Raw genomic sequence first — 25902 nt, forward strand, 5'->3', positions numbered from 1 at the left:
GGGTGGATTGGTTTAAAAATTTTAAAACCGAAAACCGACAAAAAAACCAATTGAATCAAACATTTTGAATCAATTAGACCGAATCATTTTATTCAAATTGTATTTGGTTTAGATAGATAATTGATCTGGTTTGGTTTTTCTTATATCTACACATACCTATATATGACATGAGTAAAATTTTTGAGAAAAACTCTAAAAAAATAAAAAATTCGCGGGAGACTCCTCCATCATTTGGGCTTTGGCTTCTTTAAAATTAAATTTTAATTTAATTTTAGTTAAAAAGTAAAATAGCCAAATAACCTATAATTGACTGTTCTACAATAACAATAAAATTAATAGAATATTAATATTTACAAATCTAAGGATGTACATTGGCCGAAGTTAAATTTACTTAGAAGTCCTCATTAATTTAGAATTAATCTAGAACCACGAGTACCATAATAAACCTAGGGGTTTATTATTATGACAAGCATCCAATCTTAAAACAAATGGACAAGTGAGGAGGGGTAACTTTTCTTGGATATAATTAAAAAAAAATTAACAAATATGAGATAACACCGCTTAATTGGTTCAATTACTATTTGATAAAAATAGTGAGGGAACGATCAAATGCAGAAGCTATGCAAGCAAAGCAATTCTTAATTAAAACTCTGAACGACTTAAGATCACAGATGATCAATTTGACAGATTTCAACTTTTTATTGCAATGATCAAGCAGGGCTTATTTGGGTAGCATAAGACACGCCTTACTTACTGATGACCATATGGATAATTAGTTTATGGAGAATCATGGAAATGTGAAGCCGTTCACGGATGGGTAATAGTAATAGGGAAGCTGCGGAGCACCACTGTCTCCAGTGTAATACCAGACCCAAAACCAATTAAAAGCCCCCATTCTAGACCTTCACCTGTTGTGGCTTTTCCTTTCTCCAAGGACTTCTTTCTCATCTCATCCAAGATAAATAACACGCACGCAACACTCATGTTCCCAAATTCGCTTAGCACATGCCGAGTTGCTAGGAGTTTTTCCTTTTTCAGCCCAAGTTTGATTTCGATCTGGTCGAGAATTGCACTCCCTCCTGGATGAACTATCCAGAAGAACGAGTTCCAATCATTAATGCTAATCGGGCTTAATGCTTCCGACAAGCAGCTCTCAAGGTTATTGGCTATTAGTTTTGGAACATCCTTTGACAATTGAATACTGTACCCTGCTTCACGTACATGTCCTTCGATTGCACCACCTGAGCCAGGGATGATGTTCTGTGCTGTCGAAACGATTTGGAACAATGGTCTTTCGTTTAAGACATCAGGATCAGCACCAACGATCATTGCCGCCGCGCCATCACCCACGATTGCTTGACCTATAAGCGAAGCTATGTCATGTTCATTGGGTCCATGAAATGCACCGATTGAGATCTCAGTGCTGACAACAAGAATGCGTGCTCCAGCATTGTTTTCAGCGATGTCCTTGGCCATCCGAAGGATGGTACCGCTCGCATAGCAGGGTTGAAAATTCAACATGATTCTCTTGACGGATGATGGTAGGCCAAGCAGCTTCGTAAGATGGTAATCTGCTCCAGGCATGTCCATACCTGAAAGTGAGGAGAATATGAGGTGCGTGATTTGAGATTTTGGTTGCCCCCACTCTTGGATTGCTTTTGATGCTGCTTCCATGGCAAGCTTTGGAACTTGAGCGAAAGCAATTTCTCGACGTGCGTCGAGAGATGGGTCGTCGTAGGTGCTGATGCTGGCGTTCTTCTTAAGAATTTCTTCAGTAAGGACAAAGTGACGTTTCCTTATCATTGACTTCTCACCTGTTGGACCGCTTACAATAACCATCAAACCGTTACAACTAATTAAATCTGACGAACTAGGAGAACTCAGATATGTATATATGTCGATGATAAATTTGTACTAAGAAACCAGGAAAAGACAAATTGACTATATAATTGTCTCTTCTTTAACACTAATTACTCAAAATGGTTAGACTTCTTAGACCATGAGATAGATGAATATATATATGAGCCATTATTTTCCATGCTATGTATCATCTATGATTACATATTAGTAAGCAGTACACTTACATATTTGCTTGAATTTCCCTTTCAATTGTGTCATGTGCTCACTTTTGGTAACTCTAAAATAGTAATCGGGGTAATCAATCTGAGAAATACAAAACACCGGATTTGCCGTGCCAATGGAAAGGATTGTTGCTGCACTCTGAGCTTGCTTTTGTCTTCCGAAATTCTCTGGTAAAGCCATTGCTGTCAACCTGGTTCCTATATAAGAACTATAACCTGGAAAGTGATGAATAAAGAAATAGTGTACGGCTGATTTATATACCAAGTCTATAGCTGCAGAAGATGTGGATTTCCTTGTAAGCTAGGCTATCAACTTCATCTGTAGGTCTAAAAAAGGAAACAGTGGGGAAACAAAGAGTTGAGCATTCATTTTTACATTAATTAGTTATGATCTCAGATGCTTAATTTGTCTCATTACCGGCTACACACCTACAAAGACTGGAGGAAGGAACTTTGCCAAATGGTTACTTCTTCTTTCTTCAGTTAATGATTATTAGCTGTTTCTCTCCTCATCGATCTTAGTCCAAAGGATTTTTTTTCCTGCATATCTCTAAATAGTATAAAAATGATAGAAAAAGTTGGTGAAACTAGCAAAATATAGAGACACGTATTTAATTAGAATCATATTTAGTTGTTGGGAGTTGATTAGTTTCATGCAAAAGGTTGCTGAGTTTCTCATTTCAGCAACACGTTTTAGTATCATAGTCGATCTTCGTCATACACCCGATGATCTCATCGTTACGCAAATTGACTGACAGAAGTTGAAAGGCAGCCTACCAAATCCCACCATTTCAACCCAAAACATCCAACTACAAAAACAATTGATTAATAGATGATTACAACTCTCATTCACAGATTAATGGCACCAAGCACCAAGGACGTAGTCTAAGCTCCTTGGAAATTGATTCAATTAGTTCAACATCCACAGCTCCAAGGTTTTTATCAAATTTGCAACTTCATCTTATCTATAATCAAACACAAGTAAGAAGTACAGAAATCTAAAAAGTTAAACAAAAAGAATTTACCATGTGTAACGTAATTAAAATTGTGGGGATCCCCTCTGTTAAATGTTAACTTTAGCCCATCGGAAATAATTTCATCAATTTCAGTCCTGTATACTATACTTTAATAAATAATGTAATTAAAGAAAATTAATAACTTCATTAATAGTTTCGTCAAAAAAAAATTTCACCAGCCGTCAAGTATGTTGACATAGTACCTAAAAGTCACTTTCAAGTTTAAAAAAAAAATTAAATTGATCGTTTATGGCCTCATAGCAAGTAGGTTCAAAATCCTTTTCTTCTATTTTTTTTTTTTTTTTTTTAGAAAATGAAAAAGCTAATGGACATTTTGGTATTAAAAGGTTGCCAGGATCCAAGTTAATGTAATTTTATTCCAAGATACTAAACCTAAGCTCTTATTCAAAACCCCAGGGTGGCATAGGAATTTTCTTTTTGGTCGTAAAATCAAATTTTGATATTCCAAATCTAGAGGCTGTAAGTATATATAAAAAAATATATTTTAGTAGCTAGAATTTGAAATTTTAACTTGGAGGTTTTAAAGTTACATATTCGTTTTCTAAAATGAAATAACTAGAATTTATGGGGTGGTGAGAGAGACCTGTCATTATCTAAATCTGAATCATATGTTTTTTAAAAAAGATATGAAATTAATTGAAAAGAAAGGAATGTAAACTTCCCTGATAATTCTGTTTCTTCCCAAACAAAATGATACAAATTACAAATGATTGCTGACTAATTGGAAAATATTCAGTCCCATTTTCGTTTTCATCGCTGCTTTTAATACTTTTATTTATTTTTTACTTTCGAAAATGAAAGGTAGATAGTGCATTTGTTTATAAATGCAAATAATAATTTTTTGAATGATTAAAATTATAATTATACTAATAATTTATAAGAGCATAATCCATGCTTCTACTTTATTATATACAGAACAATATAGATTTATTGCTGCATTTTAGTCATTTATTTATTTTTAATTAATTATGCTTGTGTTTTTTGTTTTTTTAAAAAATAAATATAAATAGCCAAAACCAAGTATCAAAACTAACAACCAAATAAAATTTTAATTTAGTATTTTTTTTAGCGTTTAGCACTTTTGGCTTGTGCTGCTTGTGAATCAAATCAATTAAATTAATGTGTTATTTTCAGTTCATCCATCCATGAGAACCAATAAGATTTTTCGAGGTTTATCTGAAGGCTTTCTATCAACTATATCATTGGTGAAAAGATGGCAAGAGATTGGAAAGAATATTTTATTTTATGTATAATTTGGATAGCAACTAAGCTAATATAGATGTTAATAGCAAGGTAAAGCATAGGATTAATTGTCTTTTTTTTTCTAATGTATACACTCAATTATAACCATTAACAATTTCTCATGTATAAGAAAAATGTTATTTAACATACACTGTAATAATTCACTGGGTTAGAGACATTCATGAATTCTGAGATTGCATTTATGAATTTGTCTTTAAATTTACGAATTTACTAGAAATACAAGAAATACAGAGACGGAGCAGTCCAAATATCTATAGGCCTACTCCAAGGGCGCCGAATTTAAAGGCCTACCATCCCAAAAAAATGCCATTTTAACTTAAAAATTGGCAACTAAATGAACCACTGAGAGGATGGAAATTAATGCCATTGATGCTGAAATTGCAAAGTATCCTAGAGGCCAATGTTTCATATGACCACAAGGTAGAGAGGATGTCGTTCATGTGTATGCGGAGACATCCACACGAGAAATTCCAAACAGCAACTCTTTCATGAACTCTCACTACAAAAATCCTTGTATTTTCAACGGATTTGCAGCGAATTTCTAACGGAGTATAGTTAAAATTTTTAATTGCTTGTTCCGACGGATTTTCAACGGATTTCCAACAGACTTATACTGAAAATTTTTCAACGGAATTTTCCGTTGAAAATTTGACTTGTACAATATTTTCAACGGATTTTCAACGAAAATTTTTATTAGAAATCTGTCGGAACTGTAAACTAAAAAAAAAATTGTGTAATATTTACAGTTTCCAACGGAATTTTCCGTTGAAAATTTCCAACAGAAAATTCCGTTGGAAAATAAAACTTTAAAAAAAATTTTACAATCTTTTTACAGTTTCCAACAGATTTCCAACGGAAAATTCCGTTGAAATTTCCAATGGAACATAAAACTTTAAAAAAAATTTTACAATCTTTTTACAGTTTCCAACGGAAATTTTCGTTGGAAATCCGTTGGAACATATAAAGAGTCGATGATATATTAAAAATATAACTTTCCAACGGAATTTTCGTTGAAAAATTCTGTTGGAAATAGCCTTTTTAGTGCATAAAAGTGTTAATGATAATTGTAACTTCCAACGGAATTTTCCATTGGAAAATTCCGCTGGAAATAATAATAATGTTAAAAAATTATATAATTAACATTTTTTAAAAATTAAAATTTTTTTTTCAGAAAAATTTAGATATCTCTTTAAGCAAATACATAGTTATTGAAGTAAAATTTTGGGCTCTGTTTAAATATGTTTTCCTTTGAGTAATTTTGTATAATTTTTTTAACTTGAATGAATCATACAATATTGATTAATACAACCAAATTAGGGTAATGTTATATTATTCCAAAATTGAAAAAAATTTCTATGTAAAATTTTATATTTTATAAAAAACCATGATAAGATATAAAAATCATATTAAAAAGTATATATTACTTTATTTACGTTTTAATTGTAATTAGCTAATATATGTAAATTAAGATTGAAGTTTTATAATAAACTTATTAATATTTGTGCTTAAAAAATATCATTTTATTATATCTATGTACTCATGCAATTCTGACCGAGAGCTATAGAAATTAGTCTTGATGTATATATATATATAAACAATTATGATTTAAGAAAAAAATCGATAAATAATATGAGATATATTAAATAAGGGTCTACATATATATATGTGAGGATATAATTTATGTAAGGTTATAGTAAATTGAAGTTTAGATGATTAATGTAATAGGATCCAAATCGCACATATATATATATACACACACTTTATAGTTACTATAACTTGTAATGTCTTTTAACACATACACTTTCTATTATATATTATGTTACTATAACTTGTAATTACTATTATATAAATGAGTTACTAAATAATATATATACCTTTGTTTATATAAATTTACAATATATGAAGTTAACTATCTAAAAAGAAGTTGTGAGATTAAAATAGTTTTGAAACTGAACTATTTTTTTAAAATTTCATGTAACTAAGAGCAAATTCATATAATTAATAAAATTATAATTATTAATTAAATTGTAAGATCTTTTAATATCTATACTTTATATACATTAGGTTAATTTAAAAAGAATATAATTACGGCTTTTGTATATACACTATAATACTTATAATACATATACTTTATAATATAAAACTTATAATGTCTTTTAACACATACATTTTATATTATATATTATGTTTTTTTGCAAAAAATATAATTACTATTGTATTATAAAGTAATTACTAAATAATATATATACTTTTGTTTATATAAATTTTTAATATATAAACTTAATAATTTAAAAAGAAGTTGTGAGATTAGAATAGTTTTTTTACTTAGCAATTTTTTTAAATTTCAAGTAAGTAAGGACAAATTAATTCATATAATCAATAAATTTATGATTACTAATTAAATTATAAGGTCTTTTGATAAGTATGTTTTATATAAATTCGATTTATTTAAAAAAACATAATTACTATTTTTTAGATACACTATAAACATTTTAATATATATTTATTTTTTATTTGATATTAATATTATGAAAATGATAATTTTAATACTTATAAAATTTATATAGCAAAATGTGTTTTTAGCACATTAATCCAAATGTTAAATATTTATGTAATAGTCTTTTATGTTAAAATAATTAAAAAAGGAATAAAAATTAAAAACCCATCCCAGCCCCTCGACCCCTCTGTTTCCTTTTTTTCTTCTCTTCTACTCGGGTGCCACTCCTTCCCTCCTTCCGCCAACTCCTTCACCGGTTGTTCTTCCCCGACCCGCAGCTCTCTCTCTCAAGGCCTTCCTTTTTCAACCGACGACACAAGGCCGAAGCCTCAACTATCTCTAAAACCGACGGCACAGGAACCCAGATCTGGTAGGCTCTCGCTTCTTCCTTTTCCAACCGGCAACACAAGCCCGAAGCCCCAGCTCTCTCTAGAATCAGTGGCACAGCAACCCAGATCTTGTCTCTCTCACTTCTTCCTTTTCCAATCGGTGACACAAGGTCGAATCGCCCTAGCTCTCTCTAGAACTAGCAGCACAGCAACCCAGATATTCTCTCTCTCGCTTCTTCCTTTTGCCGGCGGCAAGCCTGATGCCCCAACACTCTCTCTAAAATCGACGGCACAAACCCCAAACTCTCTAAACTCCCACCGACGGTTGGCATCCCTTCACTCAAAGCTCTATTTCTCTATGTATATATTTTTTCATATTCAGATTTTTTTTGGTATTGTTTGGTATTATTTGGTTTGTGGATTGAGGTTTCTGGCTGCTAGACTAGGGAATTGATTTTGGCTTTGTGTGTTTTTGGGTTGCTAGGGATTCTTAGGAATTTTTACAATTGAGTTTTTGGCCCCCGGATCCCTTGTGCTACACTTGTGAATTTTGATGGGTTGTGGTCTCTGCGAGGCTTCGTTCCACTACTCTGCCAGACGCGAATTTTGTGCGTTTGGCATTGTAGTGGTGATATTGGTACTGGCAGGGCGTCCGCGCCCTGACAGTATTTTTTTTTATTTTTTTTATTAGTTAAGTATTATTGTTATTAATTTTTTTAACATAAAAAATATGGTCTTTACAGCTAGCTGCCGGCCTACCACACCAAGCTCGGGTCTTTCATCAATTGATCTGCCTTTTCTCTCTAACAGCCCAGCCACAACTAAGGTCTGCCGACTGCGTGGGTGTCTCCTCAAGCTCCACGCCTTTGTTCTTCCCTAGTTACCGGCCTACCACGCCACGCTCGACTCCTTCATCGGTTTATCTGAATTTTCTCCCCAGTCGCCCAGCCACAGCCATTCCCTGCTGGCTGCCTCTGTGTCGCCCCAAGCCCCACGCCATTGTTATTCCCCAACTGAGATTTTGGTATAGGATTTTGTTAAACTAGGTTCATTCTTAATAATTGTTATGCAAATAAGATTTGATGTTTCAACCATGGTTGTATGTTTCTGAAAATTGATACCCTAAGAATTAATTTTACATGCCAATGTCGATGTTGTCCTTAGTTTACGAGAGAGTTTTTCATTACCCCAGATTGCAATTAGTACTTTTAGACTTGTGAATTTGGTGATAATGTTGTTGTCTGGTTCCCCATATATCTATTTTTAGTTATTTAATTTTAAGTTTAAAATATTTGTTTTTGATTATTTAAATTTTAATTTAAATTTTTTGGTGGAAGAAAAATTAATGTGTAGTTAATTTAATGAAATACGTAGATAAATATTATTGTTTATGTATACAGATTCGGGTATACATTGAGAAATTGTATAAAGAAAAGTTTAATAATTTTTTAATATAATCAGATTTTTAAACGAGTTAGAGTAATTATAAGGTAGTAAAAATGTAATAGGGTTAGGGTATTAATTTTAAAATTATTTGGGTAGTTAATAGGGTTAGGGTAGTTGAGTTTTTACAAGGTTAGGGTTCGGGTTTAGGAAAATTATAAGGTACATGAGCCGTTGACATTCCTAGCCTTAGGGGTTAATTTTCTATATCTTGTTTATTTGATGTTTATCAAGATTTGTTTATCAATTGATGCGTCCTATGTATTTTTAATGATGTTATTGTGTTTTAATTATTTGATTTACAGTTACAAGCCTAAACGTTTCATTGCTTTAACTTCAGTCAAAGGCTAAGGTCTGGAAGCATCAAACCTGTGTTTGGTCTGCTTCAAAACGAGATTGGGTTTTGGTCTAATTTCTGAGGTGAGTAAGATAAACACACAAGCAATTAAATGTTGGTATTTGAGAACTGACCACCCCTGTTAAACTTCAATTTTATATATAAATGATACTAGCCTTTCCAACGGATAATAGCACATATATTTTGACCCGTCCACAATACTCATGTTGTTCAATCTGATGCTATCCTAATAAATATAAACTATTTTCCTAGGTTTAACGGATAATTCATGTATGTAATAATTTATACTATAAAGGATACTTTGCAAAATATATGTAATTTTGAATATATACACATATATATAAATATAATACATATTGGAATGTAGAGTTTAACAAATTGTTTTGTTTTCATCAATACAAATTAGTCTTAATAATGATATTCTATGATACTTAGGATTATAAAATGTCAGGAGATCGCTCCTGGATGTACTGTCGATTACAGAATGGATTCATTACAGATGAATTTATAAATGGAGTTACTGAATTTATTAATTTCGCATGTTCGAAGACTACATTTATGTGGAAGAATAAAATTAGATGCCCTTGCACACGATGTAGTAACAATAAGTTCTTAGATAAAGATAAAGTCACAGAACACATCCTAAACTGTGGTTTTACTAGGGCTTACACAATTTGGAGTTTACATGGGGAAGATCATGTTGGACAATCATCAAGAAGTAGATCTAGAGTTGAACCATCCTTTAGATTTGAGGGAGATGCTGCTTTTCGAGAACCTACATATGAAGATGAAATAGAAAATCCATATACTAGAATGGTTAGGGATGCTATGCGTCTCGAAGTTGCTTTCAACCATGGTTCTGAAAATGACTCTAGCTTTGTGGAAGAAGATCCCAATCCAAATGTGTCTTCCTTTTACTCTTTGTTAAGCAATGCAGAGGAACCTTTGTGGGTAGGTTGCACAAAGCACACAACGCTTTCAGCTGTGTCGCAACTTTTAAATGTTAAGGCTGAGTACAATTTGAGTGAATCATGTTTTGATCGACTGTTGGAGATAATAAAGAATATGTTGCCGTCTGATGAGAATTTACCTATCGACTTTTATAGGATGAAGAAGAAGGTAGCAAAGCTTGGTTTGGGATATATCAAAATTGATGCGTGTAAGAACAATTGCATGTTATTTTATGAGCGATTCGCTACATTTGAGCATTGTCAGGTAGGTTGACATCCTCGATATAAATAAAGGAATTCAAGTGTGAGAAGGCATAAGAAAATTCCTTACAAGATTTTGCGTTACTTGCCACTTATACCGAGGCTTCAAAGGCTTTATATGTCATGTAAAACTGCTGAACATATGACGTGGCATGCGCAACACCACAGTGATGATGGACTCCTTAGACACCCTGTTGATGGTGAGGCTTGGCAACACTTCAACTGCACACATGAATTCTTTGCAATGGAACCTTGAAATGTAAGACTCGGGTTATGTGCTGACAGTTTCAACCCTTTTGGATCGATTGCCAAGCCTTATTCTGTTTGGCCGGTAATGCTTTGTGTGTATAATTTACCCCCATGGATGTGTATGAAACAACAATATATATTTCTTAACATGGTTATCCCGGGTAAGAAAAGTCCAAGTCAAAATATAGATGTTTTCTTGAGGCCTTTGATTGATGAGTTGACTTTATTGTGGAGAGAAGGTATTGTGACCTATGATGCATATAGGAAACAAAATTTTCATATGCGGGCAGCATTATTGTGGACAATTAATAATTTTCTTGCTTATGGTATGTTGTTAGGGTGGAGTACACATGGACGATTATCATGTCCATATTGCATGGAACATTCTAAATCTTTCATATTGGAACATGGTAGGAAACCTTGTTTCTTTGATTGTCATTGGCAATTTTTGCCAGCTAATCATCCTTTTAGGAGGCAGAGAGACAAATTTATTAAAAAAAGAGTTGAACATGACTTACCATTTCCTCGATTATCAGGCGCAGAAATATTGACACGTTTGAATGAGCTTCCTCATCTCCCATTCGGAACAAAATGTGGTGAGCGAAAGAGTTTAGGATATGGTATTTGTCATAATTGGGTGAAGAAGAGTATATTTTGGTCTCTACCTTATTGACATACGCTTCTTATTCGTCACAATTTAGATGTTATGCATATTGAACATAATTTTTTTGAGAATATACTTAACACAGTGATGGATGTTAAAGGAAGGACAAAGGACAAAATAAAGGCACAACAAGATTTAAAAGTGTATTGCAAGCGGCCAAAATTGGAATTGGTGGAAAATAATGGAAAACTGTACAAGCCCAAGGCTGCTTACACATTAAATAAGGAGGAAATAACAAATGTTTGTGCTTGGGTTAAACAATTGAGATTACCATATGGTTTTGCGTCGAACATTTCTCGGTGTGTTAATGAGATTGATGAAAAATTTTATGGGATGAAAAGTCATGATTGTCATGTTTTTATGCAACGATTGCTCCCAATTGTATTCCGTGAAATGCTACCTCAAACAATTTGGGATTCAATTACTGAGATATCTCAATTTTTTAGGGATTTGTGTGCAACTGAAATACCTATTGATCATATGGAAACGTTGCAAGGAAAAATATGTGAAACTATATGCAAACTAGAGAGCATATTTCCTCCGGGTTTTTTTGACTCGATGGAGCATTTGTCGATTCATTTACCTTATGAGGCCAAGGTTGGTGGACCTGTCCAATATCGATGGATGTATCCATTTGAGAGGTAAAATAATTGTTATTTGTTTTCATATATTTATTTTGAAGAGTTAAAAGTACATCATAAGATTGATGAATATTGTGGTTGTTAGGTTTTTGCAACAGTTGAAGAAGAAAGTAAAAAATTGTGCCTCTGTTGAAGGATCTATATGTGAGGCTTATGTTATCGAGGAAGTTTCCTCATTCTGCTCATGGTATTTTGAACTTGCTGTGTGAACAAGAGTAAATCGAGTGCCACGTAGTGATGATGGGGGAGAGGTGGACTCTATGGGTCGTCTTTCAATTTTCACTCACCTAGGGCGAGCTTTTGGTTCATGTGATAAATCTCGATTTTTAGATGAGGATGAGTTTTATGCTGCTGAGTTATATGTTTTAATGAATTGTGAAGAGATGCTGCCATATATAAAGTAAGTACTATTACTTTTTTAACTTGTTAATACCCTATAATAAGATTGAAGTTAATCACGTAGTTGTGGATATTATGATAGGATATTTGATGAAATTGTGAAGGGAGATGTTGTGGAAATTTCGGAAGAGGAATTGGAGAAAGTACGTGATGCGAGATTCATTAAATGGTTTAAAAATTATGTAAGTTTCCTTAACATAGAAGTGAACTTTTAATTAATCCATTTCTTTTTTATTATGTAATTTATTATTTTATTCTCTTGTAAATTATCCTTGTAGGTTGCAAAGCATAATGAGGAAATAGACCAACATTTAATTGAAATCTCTTATGGTCCCGGACGTACGATAAGGTGTTACAGTGGATATTTTATAAATGGTTTTAAGTTTCACACCTTAGATTACGGCTAAAATCGTAAGACAATGAATAGTGGGGTTTGCATAAAAGGAAGTTTTTACAATGATTATGAGCGTGACTTTTATGGCATCTTAGTGGATATAATCGAGTTGGAGTATTTTGGTATAGGGAATAGAGTTGTTCTATTCAAGTGTCATTGGTTTGATACTGAAAAAGGAATAAAGGTAGATCGATTGCATGGTCTTGTTGACGTCAATTACAACTTAATACTGGCCAGTAATGAACCATTTGTTTTAGCTGCCCAAGCTCACCAAGTTTATTATAGTAGTTATCCATCAAGAATAAGAGATCGACGTGATTGGTGGGTAGTATTTAAAACAAAAGCTAGGAGTAGATTTCAAATTCCTATTAGTGGTGATAGAGAAAATCAAAGTGATTTGAATGAAGGAGTATACCAAGAAGATGTGTCCAATTCAATTACTAGTACTCAATCAAAGGAAGTTGATTTAACAGAGTTAGCGAGTGGTGATTTTGAAGAGGTTAATCTATCGATTGAGGATGAAGAAGATGATATCGATAAAGATGAAGATGAAGAAGATGACATGGAAGGAGAAGATAATGAAGATGATGATGAAGATGAAGATGAAGATGAATACGAAGATGAAGATGAAAATGAAAATGAAGATCATGTGGAGCACGACGATTGTGAAACTTATAATGATGATAGTGATAATAATGCAGAACATGAGTTTGATTAATAAGGAAGTGAATGATGATTGTATCCACATAGGATATTGGTTTAATATTTTATTTTTACGGTATTGTTGAACTTAAATTTTATAATATTAAAGTACTTTGACATGATGTAAAATTAGAACGTTTGAGTTAAAATCAAGATTTAAATGTTGAAATTAGTTAATATATAATTGCTGCTTTGCTTCTAAATTTTAAGAATTATATGTGTCATTGTTGTGAATTGATGTTTTTTATTCTGTTATAATAATAATCATATTAATAATAATTGCTAATGGGATTTTAACAATACGTTGGAAATTGCAAGAACGATGGTTAAAGGGAAGCAATCAAAATTGAGACTTAGGTCTTCATATGCGAAGGGGAGTATGGTTGTGCTTACAAGTTCCCAAGCGTGTGATGATATATCCATTCCACAACAGGTGCAGCAGTAGAATACTGATGCGCCATTTGAGACACAGTCTTTGTACGATGCATTTGCAGAGCAAGTAAAAAATGAGACATCTACACATGATATTACAAGATCCCCATCTATTGATCTTAGTGGAAATACAAATGAGAAATCGTTAAGATCAAGAGGTAGAGGACCCAGTGTAGGACTACAGACTCCTGTAGATCCATCGGACAGACTGCGTATAACTTCTATTGGGGATAGGTATGTTATCTTGTTAAACTTGTTATATTTTTCAACTCAATTTATAATTTTTTTTAATTTTAATATATACAATTATTTGAAATATTTTACAAGCACTTTTTTCGAGAGAGGGGTCACATCTACAATAACAAGGATCATCAAAAATCACTTTCATAGTCCACGGTCGACATGGAGGAAAGTCCTTAATGATATGAAAAAGTTAATGTTTAAAAAATTTCAGGTATTATGTTTGTTATTTATTTATTAAGCGTACACTTTTCCATTAATTTGTATAACTTTGTTAATTATTGTATTACATTATATTGTAGGAAAAGTGTGTTTGGTCTGCAAATAAAGATGTTATAGTTCGACGCATATGGGAAAAAATTTGTTCCGATCGATTAAGAGACATGCTTTCAGAAGAAAGGCATAGAGTAATGATTAAAGCTAAAACTAACAACATTATAGAATGCAGAGGCATGTCGAGGGAATGGATCACAAATGAAATATGGGACACCTTGATCAATACAGTATGGGGTACAAAAGAGTGGCAAAACAAATCGTGAAAAGCAAGGCAAAATCGTTTAATGCCAAAAGAAGAAAGCATTCCAAAGCACACTGGCGGTTCAATTCCATTTGTGGTTCATGCAAAAAGGATGGTATGAATTAATGTTACTTAGAATTAATGTTACTCAGAATTAATATGTATGTTTTCCCATGAATTTCATTTAAATTGTTTACATATATATTGGATTTCGGTTTTGCTATACATGTTATAGATATGTAGAATAATATATATATATATGTATATATATATATATATATATATATATATATATATATATCGATTATGATTGACTAAATACAATTGTTAATAAATTCAGGCAATTGAGCTGAAATGAGATGTTACCTTCTTGGAAGTTTTCAACCGTACTCATAAACGCTTAGGGGGTCATGGTGATTTTATTGATAACAAGTCCAAGTCTACGAGTGTAAGTAAAAATTCATTAATTTTGACTATTTCTTCTAAGTTGATGTTCTACTTCAATATTAATCATTAATGATGGTTTTTATGTAGGAAATGTATAATTCTGTACTATCGCAGAAGTATGGCGATGAGTCATCTTCTCAGCCAGAATTCGATGCACATGCTTGGACTGAAGCAATTGGAGGGAAGGAGACTACACGCACTCATGTGTATGGGTTTGGCACTCGTGTCCCTACGACAGCTTTACTAACTGGAACACAATCCAATATAGCAACATCTGAGTCTACGTGTGGCCCTCTCAACTTAAACTTTAACAGTCTCGCAAATGCATTGGAAAAAAAAGTGAAAAATCTTGCACAAAATTTGAATAAGATACGTGAGCAAATACGTGAGAAAATACGTGAAGAAATGAGAAATGTGATGGCAGAAGGCATGAGTGAATTTATGGCACGTATGGAAACCATGTTCATGAGTAATGCGCGTTCAACCCTTGGCGATGCGGGACCTTCAAAACTTGACAAGTAAGAAAAAAAATTCCCTTACATGATGTATAATTTTTAGAGCAAACACTGGATAAATTTTAAGGATGTTATGTTTAATATTCATATGTATCAAACTATATTATATATTGTGTGTTAAGGATAATTTATAATTAGATGTTAGGACTTGAATCTCAATTTTGTAATGTGTTTTTATTTAATATATTTTAAAGTTGAATGCAGAGTTAAATTTAGTATCGGAAACAAAAATGGTAATTTTTTCAGAAAATTTATTATAAAAATAATAGGTCAAACTATTACCAACGAAAAATTCCGTTGGAAAGCATATTTCCAACGAAAATTTCAGTTGGAAATGCCAACCGAATTTTTCGTTGGAAATCCTTCTTTCCAACGGAATTTTCATTGGAAATCTGTTGGAAATTTCCATCGGATTTCTTAAAAAAATGGCAAAAATTCAAATTTTCAACGGATTTCCAACGGAAACTATAATCCACAAGACTTATACCGACGGAATTTCCAACGGAAAAAGGCCTATTTCCAACAAAAATTTTCGTTGGAAATAGCCAAATTTTTTGTAGTGTCTTTGATCAGTTGTTAGGATTTGGCAACTCTAAACAGTAGCTTCCTAATGGTTTTTCTTTTTATAACATAACAGATCGGTCACAATATGTCAAACAAGTGGTTCTAATTTAACTAACTTGAGTTTCAGAGGTGATTCACTACGAGAGGTATAAATAGCTTTCGAGAAGAGAAAATTGTGAGAAATAACCTTCCTCATAAGCTCAATTAAAAAATATCATTTTTTTATAATTTTAATTATTTTTAGTCAATTTTTGGCATGACTTGACAACAATACCCTTTAAACAATTTAAGACAAGTTAAAATGGTTTCAGTTTTCTCTATCCCGCCATCCAGACAAAAATTTAAAATTAAATCTTGATTTCTCTCTCTGATCAAATAATGTCTATCTCACCATTCGGAGATGACATCTAGTTCTTTCTTATTTTGTTTTATTTTTTTAGATAGTGGATCTTGGGGTTCTCAAGGACGATGAACAACAATTTTACTATTCTATGATGATTGCAGGCAGCATGATGAATTTGGTAATTGGATGCTTTATGGTGATGACTTGTTTCGAAACATGTGCTGCGATGGAGATGCTTGTGTTGATGAGTTGGATCAGATTGGTTAAGATGATGGGTTCAGGGAAAAGAAATAGCTGAAGTATGTTTGATGGGTTTTATAGTGGTTCACGGTTTTGTTGTGTCTGGAATTGGGATGATTGTTAAGCATGTTTGCTAGGAATTTTAATTTTTTTTATGGGATTTTGAATTGAAATTGTTCAAGAAATATTTTGTAAAAGGAGTATATTTTGTTTTTGCATAAGGGGAGTGAGCAAGGCCCTCCCGATAGGGATTTATTTTGTCTTGCTTTTAAGGGTTATAGAGTTTTGTAACCTATCTTTTATGAAATGCACAATTTCATGACTTAACAAAAAAAAAAGTACGTGTTTTAGATTCTTGAGTTTATTGGTTTATTCATAGAATCTCAAAGTTAAGGAATTGAAATTGATTAGATTGGTTTTTAAGTATTACGAGATTGGTTTTTAGGCATTTCGTGACTTAATCACTGCGTGACTGATTTTTAGGCATTACGTGATTGGTTTTAGGCATTGCGTGACTGATTTTTAAGCATTGCGTGATTGATTTTTAAGTAATGCCTAAGTCACATAATGCTTTACTAACTAGTCACGCAATGCTTTACTAACTAGTCACGCAATGCTTTACTAACTAGTCACGCAATGCCTTACTAACAAGTCACGCAATGCCTTACTAGCAAGTCACGCAATGCCTATAAACTAGTCACACAATGCTTTATCAGAAACTAGTCGCACAATGCTTTATCAGAAACTAGTCGCACAATGCCTTATCAAAAACTAGTTACGCAATGCCTATTAACTAGTCACGCAATGCCTTATCAAAAACAAGTCACGCAATGCCCAAAGTCAATCACGCAATGCCCAAAGTCAATCACGCAATGCCTTATCAGAAACTAGTCACGTAATGCCTTATCAAAAACTAGTCACGCAATGTCCAAAGTCAATCACCCAATGCTTAAAAACTAGTCATGTAATTCTCAAAAATCATCAAAACTATTGAATTCCATTTAACAAGATCAACAACTTCAAACGATACACGATATTCTATTGAACAACATAATTAACGAATATGAATGCTCAAAATGTTCAAAAATTTTTCTTCATATATCAAAAATCACTTCAAAATGCTTAAAAATGCTCAAAACACTCACAAGTTTTCTTCATGTATAAAAAACTACTCCAAAATACTCAAAATGCTTAAGCGTTTTTTTTTTCTGATAAGAAATACTCCAGATATGAATAGTCTAGTGAGGAAAGTTCAAAAAATATGAGTTAGTTTGAGGCGTAGACCTAAACATACTTGACCCGTTAATAAGTTTCGGGTTGAGACGCGGAGGGTCGATTTCATTAAGGGTAATTTTGTCCAAATTTTAATTCTTTTGGTTAAAACAGTTAAAATTATAAGGAGGCCTATTGTTAAAAACAAGTTATGCGTAGGGTCCATTTAAAAAAAGAACTCTTTCGAGAATCTATACTGGTTTTATAATAGTAAAATTTGTTTATGGTATTTTATTGGCATTGGACATCAAATTGAGTTTTGCCTTTACTTAACATCAAATTGAGTTTATAAACAGTAAATAATAGACAATTATGGTTTCAACCAAAAAATAACAAGTTATAAAAAAAAAACACCGAAAAGCAATAAACAAAGATAGTAAACCCTAAATAAAAAAAATACTAGTGACAGACAAAATAGACCTCAAAGTGGTCACAAATATCAATTTTTTGTACCGAATAAGTCAAATTGCACCATATTTCTTGGACTAACCTGTTGAAAATTCAATTTGTCCCTCTTGATTCTTTCCCCTTTATTTCGTTCCCTCCTCTTTCAAATATTCAATCTTTTTCTTGTAAAAAGAGAACCCATTAACCTTAAAATGCAATATTTTGCCAAAAAAAAAAAACAAATTAAATGAGATTGTAACAAAATCTTTTTATTTACCAGTCTAATCTTCAATCAAAAAATGCTGATTCAAAACAAGTTGAATCTTCAAAAATAAAACCCATTAACCCTTAAAACACATTGCTTTCCTTGTCTTCAATCTCATATTCAAAAGCAAACATTACTATCCCTCTCTTGATTCTCCCTCTTGGATTGTTTTCTTTTTCTTTTGTTCTTTCTCTCTTAATTTTTATGTTAATCTCATTCAATTTAGGATTAAAGTGTTTTTGTTAATTTTTTTTTGTCACGTCAACATTTGTCATGTAAATATTTTTATCATGTTAGTAACTGTCACATTAACATAAATGTCAACGATTATGATGTTATGTCACATTAATACATAGTCAATATCATGTCAACTAGAAGTGTCACATTAATTTAGTTAAAACACCACATCAACATACTTAAGGTTAAATTTAACGGTATTAGAGTTAAGTATTGAGATTAACACATTGATAAAGTATAAGGATTCGATTTACACAAATTATTATACAGGAACTTAATTTATACATTTTTGTAGACTACAATGATCAATTGCATAATTTAACCAAAAAATTGATATAAAATTAATTGAAAAGAAAGTAATGTAAACATCCATGATAATTCTGTTTCTTCCCAAACAAAATGATGCAAATTGCAAATGATTGCGGACTAATTGGAAAATATTCAATCCCATTTTCATTTTCATCGCTACTTTTATTATTTATTTTTTACTTTGGAAAGTAAAAGGTAGATAGTGCATTTGGTTATAAATGAAAATAATAATTTTTTGAATGATTAAAATTGTAATTATACTAATTTATAAGAGAATATACAGTCCATGCTTTTACTTTGTTATATAGAACAATTATATTAGATAGATGAGGAGAATGCTACAAAAGTGCTTGAGACTGTTTGAATTGGAGCATGATACCTGTGAAAAACTCAGCTTAGTATCACCACTCCCATATATTTTGTTTTGAGGCTTGCTTCATTTATCGGGCATTGCTTAGGATATGCGTGGAGTGGGGTTGTACAGGTTCCCGCTTTGTCATTCTTTTCCCAGGATGTGGCTGCAACTCCTTTGAGTTAGAAAGGTGAATGCTTTGTTTAAACTATAAGAAATAGAGTGAAGGCAAAAGGCTTTGCTATTTGGGAAGCATTTCTGAATTCGTAATTTTTATCGTAAGCCAAGGTTATTCTCTAAGCCCAAAGTTGTAGATCAGAATGCAAGCCTGGCACACGGTTATGACTGCTCTGTTGAACATGTTTTGCATTTGGCTTATTGGCTGTAGTTTAGGCAACGGGGCTTAACATTTGGGATGCCATCTGATGTGCAAGGATGTGTCTAGCTTCCATTGGGAATATCCATCCTACTTGAAGAGCCCAGTTAATTTAAAGTGGTACAACAGTTTGGCTGGAAAATTCTTTAGAAAGCGAGAACCAATACTCCACCGTTCCTCTTTTTCCATTTTGACAGATTTGTGAGGATGTTTTTACTCGTTATAATGGAATGATCGTTATAATGGAATGAGCTATTCTTTTTTTTTTAATTACATTACTGTATTTTAGTCATTTATTTATTTTTAATTAATTTTTTTAAAAAAACTTTTTTAAAAAATAAATAACCTAAACCAATTATCAAAATTAACAATCAAATAAAATTTTAATTATTATTTTTTTAGCGTTTCACACTTTGGCTTGTGCTACTTGCAAATTAATTAAATTAATGTGCTATTTCCAGTTCACCAGTCCATGTGAACCGATAAGATTTTTTAAAGTTTATCAGATGACTTTCTGTCAGCTGTATCATTAGTGAAAATGATGACAGGAGTTGAAAAGAATATTTATAATGTAAAGTATGAGGCTTATAATTCATATATGATGCAAATACATGTTATTTTTAAAACCACAAATGATGAGCTTGAAAGATTTCAAACTTTTTTATTACAGCGATCAAGCAAAGGTTACTAGTTACCATGGAACACCTAATAGAAAGGCTAAGTGCTTACCACCATATCATAGCACACCTTATTCCTTCCCTTGAATTAGTTGTATATTTGTGGGGTAGCTCCGCAGCACAACTGTTTCAACTGTGATACTAGCCCCTAATCCAAACAAAATACCCCACTGTAGACCTTCGCCCGTGGTGGCCTTTCCTACCTCCATGGACCTCCTTCTCGTCTCATCCAGAATAAAGAACACGGTTGTAGAACTCACGTTCCCAAATTCTTTAAGTACATGTCAAGTTTCTAAAAGTTTATCCTTTTTCAGGCCAAGTTTGATTTCAATCTGGTCGAGAATTGCATTCCCTAATGGATGAACTATCCAAAAGAATGAGTTCCAATCATTGATGCTTCTTGGGCTTAATGCTTCCGCCAAGCACTTGTCAATGTTATTAGCTATCAATTTTGGAACATCCCTTGTCAAGTGAATACCATGGCCTGCTTCATGCATATGTCCTTTAATCGCACCCACCGAGTCAGGAATAATTTTCTCCGTTGCGGAAACAATTTGGAAGAGTGGTCTTTCCTTCAAGACATTAGGGTCAGCACCCCTAATCATAGCCGCTGCACCATCACCCATAATCGCTTTGCTAATGAGCGAAGGTATGTTATGTTCATTGGGTGCACGAAAAGTAGGAAGCGTAATGTCAGAGATGATGACAATAACTCGTGCACCAGCATTGCTTTCAGCGATGTCCTTGGCCATTCGGAGGATGGTACCGCCAGCATAGTAGCCTTGGAAGTACATCATCACTCTCTTGACAGATGGTCGGCCAAGTAGCTTTGTAAGACGATGATCTGCTCCAGGCATTTCCATACCCGAACCTGCAGAAAATATGAGGTGTGTGATCTGAGATTTTGGTTGCCCCCACTCCTGGATCGCTTTTGATGCTGCTTCCATGGCAAGTTTGGGTACTTGAGCGGCAAGAATTTGTTGACTTATCTCAAGAGATGGGCTGCTATAGGCGCTGATGTTGGGATTCTTATTAATAATTTCTTCAGTGAGGACAAAGTGGCGTTTGCTTATCATTGATTTCTCACCCGTTTGGTTTATAAATAACCATCATAAATATAACAACATTTACTCAATAAGGAAAATCAAATTGTAATAACTAAAGAATTTTGCTAGTAGAAATCAGATATGCTTAATAATCCTTGCATAGCTTTATACTTAACAGCTGTAGTGATGATTTATACTAAAAAAATATTGCAAAATGCATTTTTTTTCCTTCTACAATTTTTTTAATACAAGTGAAAATTGAATGATTAATTGCATTATGAATTTTGATTACTACGATAATGTTAATATATATATATGTGTATGTGTTTAAACTCTGTTAATTTATTTTTAAAAAAATTCATCATCAACTATATATTTATATATACGTTTGAATTTTTTTTTCAATTGTGTTGTATGCTGGTTTTTGCCGACTCTAAATATAATAATTAAGAAAGTCAACTTGAGGGATATAAGAGATGGGTAGGTAGAGAGGTTTTTGCACAGCATAGGGGAGGCATGAATTACCCCATGCAAGGACGAGCCATGTCAAACCCTATTCTATAAAATAATTACGACGTCATTTACATACCCAATAGAATGTTTGCATATTTAGGAAGTTTGAGAAATCGTTAAAAGACGATATTGCCTCTAATAGTACCATTAAGTCGATTAAGCCTCGAACTAGTTCAAATAGAAATTTTAAGGTGAAATTAAGAGTTTCACAGTTCAAGGATGACTCAAAATGGTAATTCGGAGTTCGATGATCAATTTGAAGTCAAACCGAAATTTTCACTATCTAGGGGTAAAATGATCATTTGCCACTTGGGGATAAAAGGGGAATTTTTAGAAAAGATTTTTGGCTCCATTTGACTTATTGGAGTATGATTTGAGTATTGGAATATGATTTGAAATTTAAAAGTGAAAAATTTTAATTTCGGTATAATTTGGAGTATAGAGGCGAAATAGTAATTATGCCACCCTGGGGGCAAATCGGTAAATTTTCACCCCCGACACTTGTCAAGACCAAGAGATTTTATTCATCATACAAATGGATAAACATGAGAAATGTGTGGTAGAGAATTAAAGAATTAAAAGTCAAATATTTAAAATTTGAACCAATAAGGAAATGTCATGTGTCATGTTTTTATTATTTTATTATTTCTTTATAAAAAGACAAAAAATAAGCCCATTTCTCCCATAGTGATCAGCCAAACCAGAAGAGAAGAGAAACCAAAGAAGAACAAACCCTAGGTGGGAAAAATCAAAGAGAAAGTGTTGGAAATCAAGGATTTGATCATGCAAAGGTAAAATTTCTTTGATTTTACTAGTGATTTACCTTACCCATGCATTTTCCCTTAATTCCATGGTTAAATTACATGTTTTCATGATGAATTCATGGCTGATCAAAATGGATATGGAGAGAGAATGATCTTGGATTGGTTTGATTTTTAGGTATGTTAGTGTTTTTAGGTGATTAATGATGTGTAGCATGAAAACAAGTGAAGAAAACCACCAAAGGTTTGGAACCCATCAATAGCCGAATTCTCTAAGTGAATAATGAGGAAGAATGAGATGTTATTCTTGGTGATTTGATTAAGAAATAATAGTTTTTGATGTAGGAATTAATGAATTATGGAGAGAAAATTAAGTAGGAAAAATCACGGAGTTAGTGTACCATTGTTGGCCGAAAGTTCCAAGAAGAAAAGTGAAGATAAATTTTACCTAATTGTATGTTAATTAGTTGTGCTTGGTGAATTGAGGGATTGAAAAAAAAATGAAGCAAGTTGGAGTGAAATTGGACGCATTGGCCAATTTATCGGATGAAAAATCGACTTAGGCCAATACCGGGTATAGATGGCTACCCGTGCATTTTTCATTTCATATCATGCATATATATCGAGCCTGAAATAGCTTATGACTGTTAGACACAATTTAATTGGAATATGTGTTATGGATTATGGTTAGGTGGTGAGCCATTAGATACGGGTAAAGGACTATACCCGTGAACTGAAAATAGGAGTATTTCTGCTCTTAATATTGTGAGTGAACTTATTATCGTCTTAACTATCTAGAGTAGTTTTATACAATTGTGTGATTTTATGGAAAATGGGTTTAAATGGTAAATTGCTATGTTTTAGGAGAAATTATGATTTTATAAAATGATTTTATAAATTTTCTGAAAAATCGAATACTGATTTTGAAAATAGAGTAATTGGAGACTGCCTACTTGTGTTGTAAAATTATGATTTGAATTAGATGGCTTGTGATAAATTGGCATGATTGGCTGAATTTATACTTGTGTTGAAAAATATGACTGTCTGTTTTGCCTTGATAAATTTGTTAGCAATGTAATTGCCATTCTATGCCATTGAGATTTGATCAATTGGTGGATTAAAGATTAGCTACTGCAGTGGTGGAGGGTTCCGTGGATCAGCCTATTAGAGGGGCACGATAAACTCCTTTATATTCTCACCTCGGTCGTAGAGACGCGTAGGGTATCTCCTGAGGTGGGCTTTTTGAGTGCACTTCATGTTAACCACCACATAAGAGTGAGACTCAGCCAACGCCAAGGAACAGTTGTGATGTTCAACGAAAAATGTGTTTTATGGGAAATATGAATTTTTAACAACCTTGGTGGTCTCAGTGGGATACCTTGACGAAGGTATCCGCGAGAATGATTTTGGCAGGAGCCAAGTTTTGTGAGATATATAAGCCATATTGATTAATTGAGTAAACTGAATATTCATGTTATGAAACATATATTGGAAAAGAATATTTTAATTCGTCTCCATTTACTCGCATTTAGATAGTTTAGATGGTGTTTGTTTACTCACTAGGATTATGTAATCATAATTTCACCCCTCTTCCTATCCATTTTTCAGGCTCATGACAGTTTGTTGATAGTTGATTAAGACGAGAATTAATCTCGAAGTTGCATCCTAAAAAGTAAGGGTTCGTAGCCCTACACTTTCTTGGTCAGTTGGGGGCCCACGTGTCACTGTAAAAGTAATTTTATACTTCAATTATCTGATTTAAAGTATGTATGAACATATTTATCTTTTACACCATGTTTTTGACGGGTTTCAATATTTTTGAAGAAAAATTACGAAGGTGCCCCTGTGAGCTAAAAAAATAATATTTTATTGTTTTGATTTGGAAATGACTTATGATTTTTGTGAAATGTGAGATTTAATAATTGTCGCTCACCGAGGAGATGCGGAAGCTGATGCTAAGCCTTGCGAGGTTTCAATCGGCATTCGGGGTAATGAGTGCCTATCGAGACGTTGCGACGATTGTCACGGGCCCGATGGGAGTTCCGGGTCGTGACAATTTAAGTGGTATCAGAGCCAGGTTTAAAGATCAAAGATTTTGATTTTAAAACTTTGGATTTTAAAGTTTTCGATTTTAAAATTGTTTTAAGAAATGCATATTAACACTGCGTGGCCCCGAGTTAGGTTAAGTCAGGTTAGATTGAATAGGATGAGATGAATTTGAAAATATCTATTTTACTTATTATACGTGATAAGCACAAGAGGATATAAATGGTTATGAAAATTGTGACGTAAGCTTGAAGGGAAACCAAACAGTTGAGAATGATTAGTGTAGTAACCTTAAATATAGATGAATAACATTGATAAAGTAAACTCCAATAGCCACAGTGCCGCGGTGGTAAGAACACTTCATGTCTAAGACTCATGAATAAAATGAGACAGATGTGAAGTTGAATTCACGAGTTGACCTAAGGTCATTGAACTTGATTCTAAGTTTTGGTAATTGGAGTTTAAAGGTTTAGGAAGGTATTGATATGAATGAGTTAAAGCTGAAATGGTTAAAGGCGTTCCCTTCGGGGGAAGTAAAAGGTCTGGAGTTCGATATTTGGTGTATGCGATCCTATAGGGCAGGGAAGCCAAGGGGATCGATACAGATATAACAATACCTTGGAGTGGGCCTCGAAAAGAATGCCATATAAATGGCTAAGTTACGGGTTAAGTGATCACATGTTGTGAGACATAAGTTTAAGATAGATATCCCTAAGAAAATACTCAAGAGAAGTTTTGCTGTGGATCTTATAAAAGCAAGCACTAAGTTATGTGATTATAAAAAGGAAGCTATAAACTGAGAGTGATATTAGTATTAATATTGAAAAGTACTTAAAGAGAATCTAGTTTTAAGTCTTGCAATTTTAAGTACAATTTGTAAATTGGTTAAGGAAGAATGATGTTATATTCGTATGAAAGAGTGAAACTTTATTAAGGAAGCATATGGAAAAGAATAAGAGAATATATTAGTTTGACTTACTATAAGAGGGCAAAAGTTGGATGGCCATGAGTGGCTTGTAGGTAACCCAGGAATGTATAGGTAAGTGTGCAAGGGAGCTATGATCGATAGATAAGGGTAGAACTTTAATGATGAGA

General features: G+C 32.9%; 1 protein-coding gene and 1 pseudogene across 1 annotated transcript; both read right to left on the reverse strand.

Annotated features, from left to right (window-relative positions):
• On the reverse strand, window positions 548-2324 carry LOC18598875 (chalcone synthase). The gene is made up of 2 exons (XM_007028593.2): window positions 2085-2324; window positions 548-1814 (listed from the first exon to the last, which is right to left on the reverse strand). The coding sequence occupies exons 1-2, from the start codon at window positions 2260-2262 to the stop codon at window positions 808-810; spliced, it is 1185 nt and encodes a 394-aa protein (XP_007028655.2). The 5' UTR covers window positions 2263-2324; the 3' UTR covers window positions 548-807.
• LOC18598874 lies at window positions 20426-22032 on the reverse strand (annotated as a pseudogene).

This window comes from Theobroma cacao, chromosome 5 (genome assembly GCF_000208745.1).
Source record: "Theobroma cacao cultivar B97-61/B2 chromosome 5, Criollo_cocoa_genome_V2, whole genome shotgun sequence".
Taxonomy (NCBI): Eukaryota; Viridiplantae; Streptophyta; class Magnoliopsida; order Malvales; family Malvaceae; genus Theobroma; species Theobroma cacao.

What these genes read in the sequence shown, in the direction of transcription:
- LOC18598875 (XM_007028593.2), bottom strand. Translation starts at nt 2,262, where the DNA reads ATGGCTTTACCAGAGAATTTCGGAAGACAAAAGCAAGCTCAGAGTGCA. An exon ending in AGGGAAATTCAAGCAAATAT is followed by an intron (nt 1,815 to 2,084) that starts GTAAGTGTACTG and finishes GCGGTCCAACAG; the next exon opens with GTGAGAAGTCAATGATAAGG.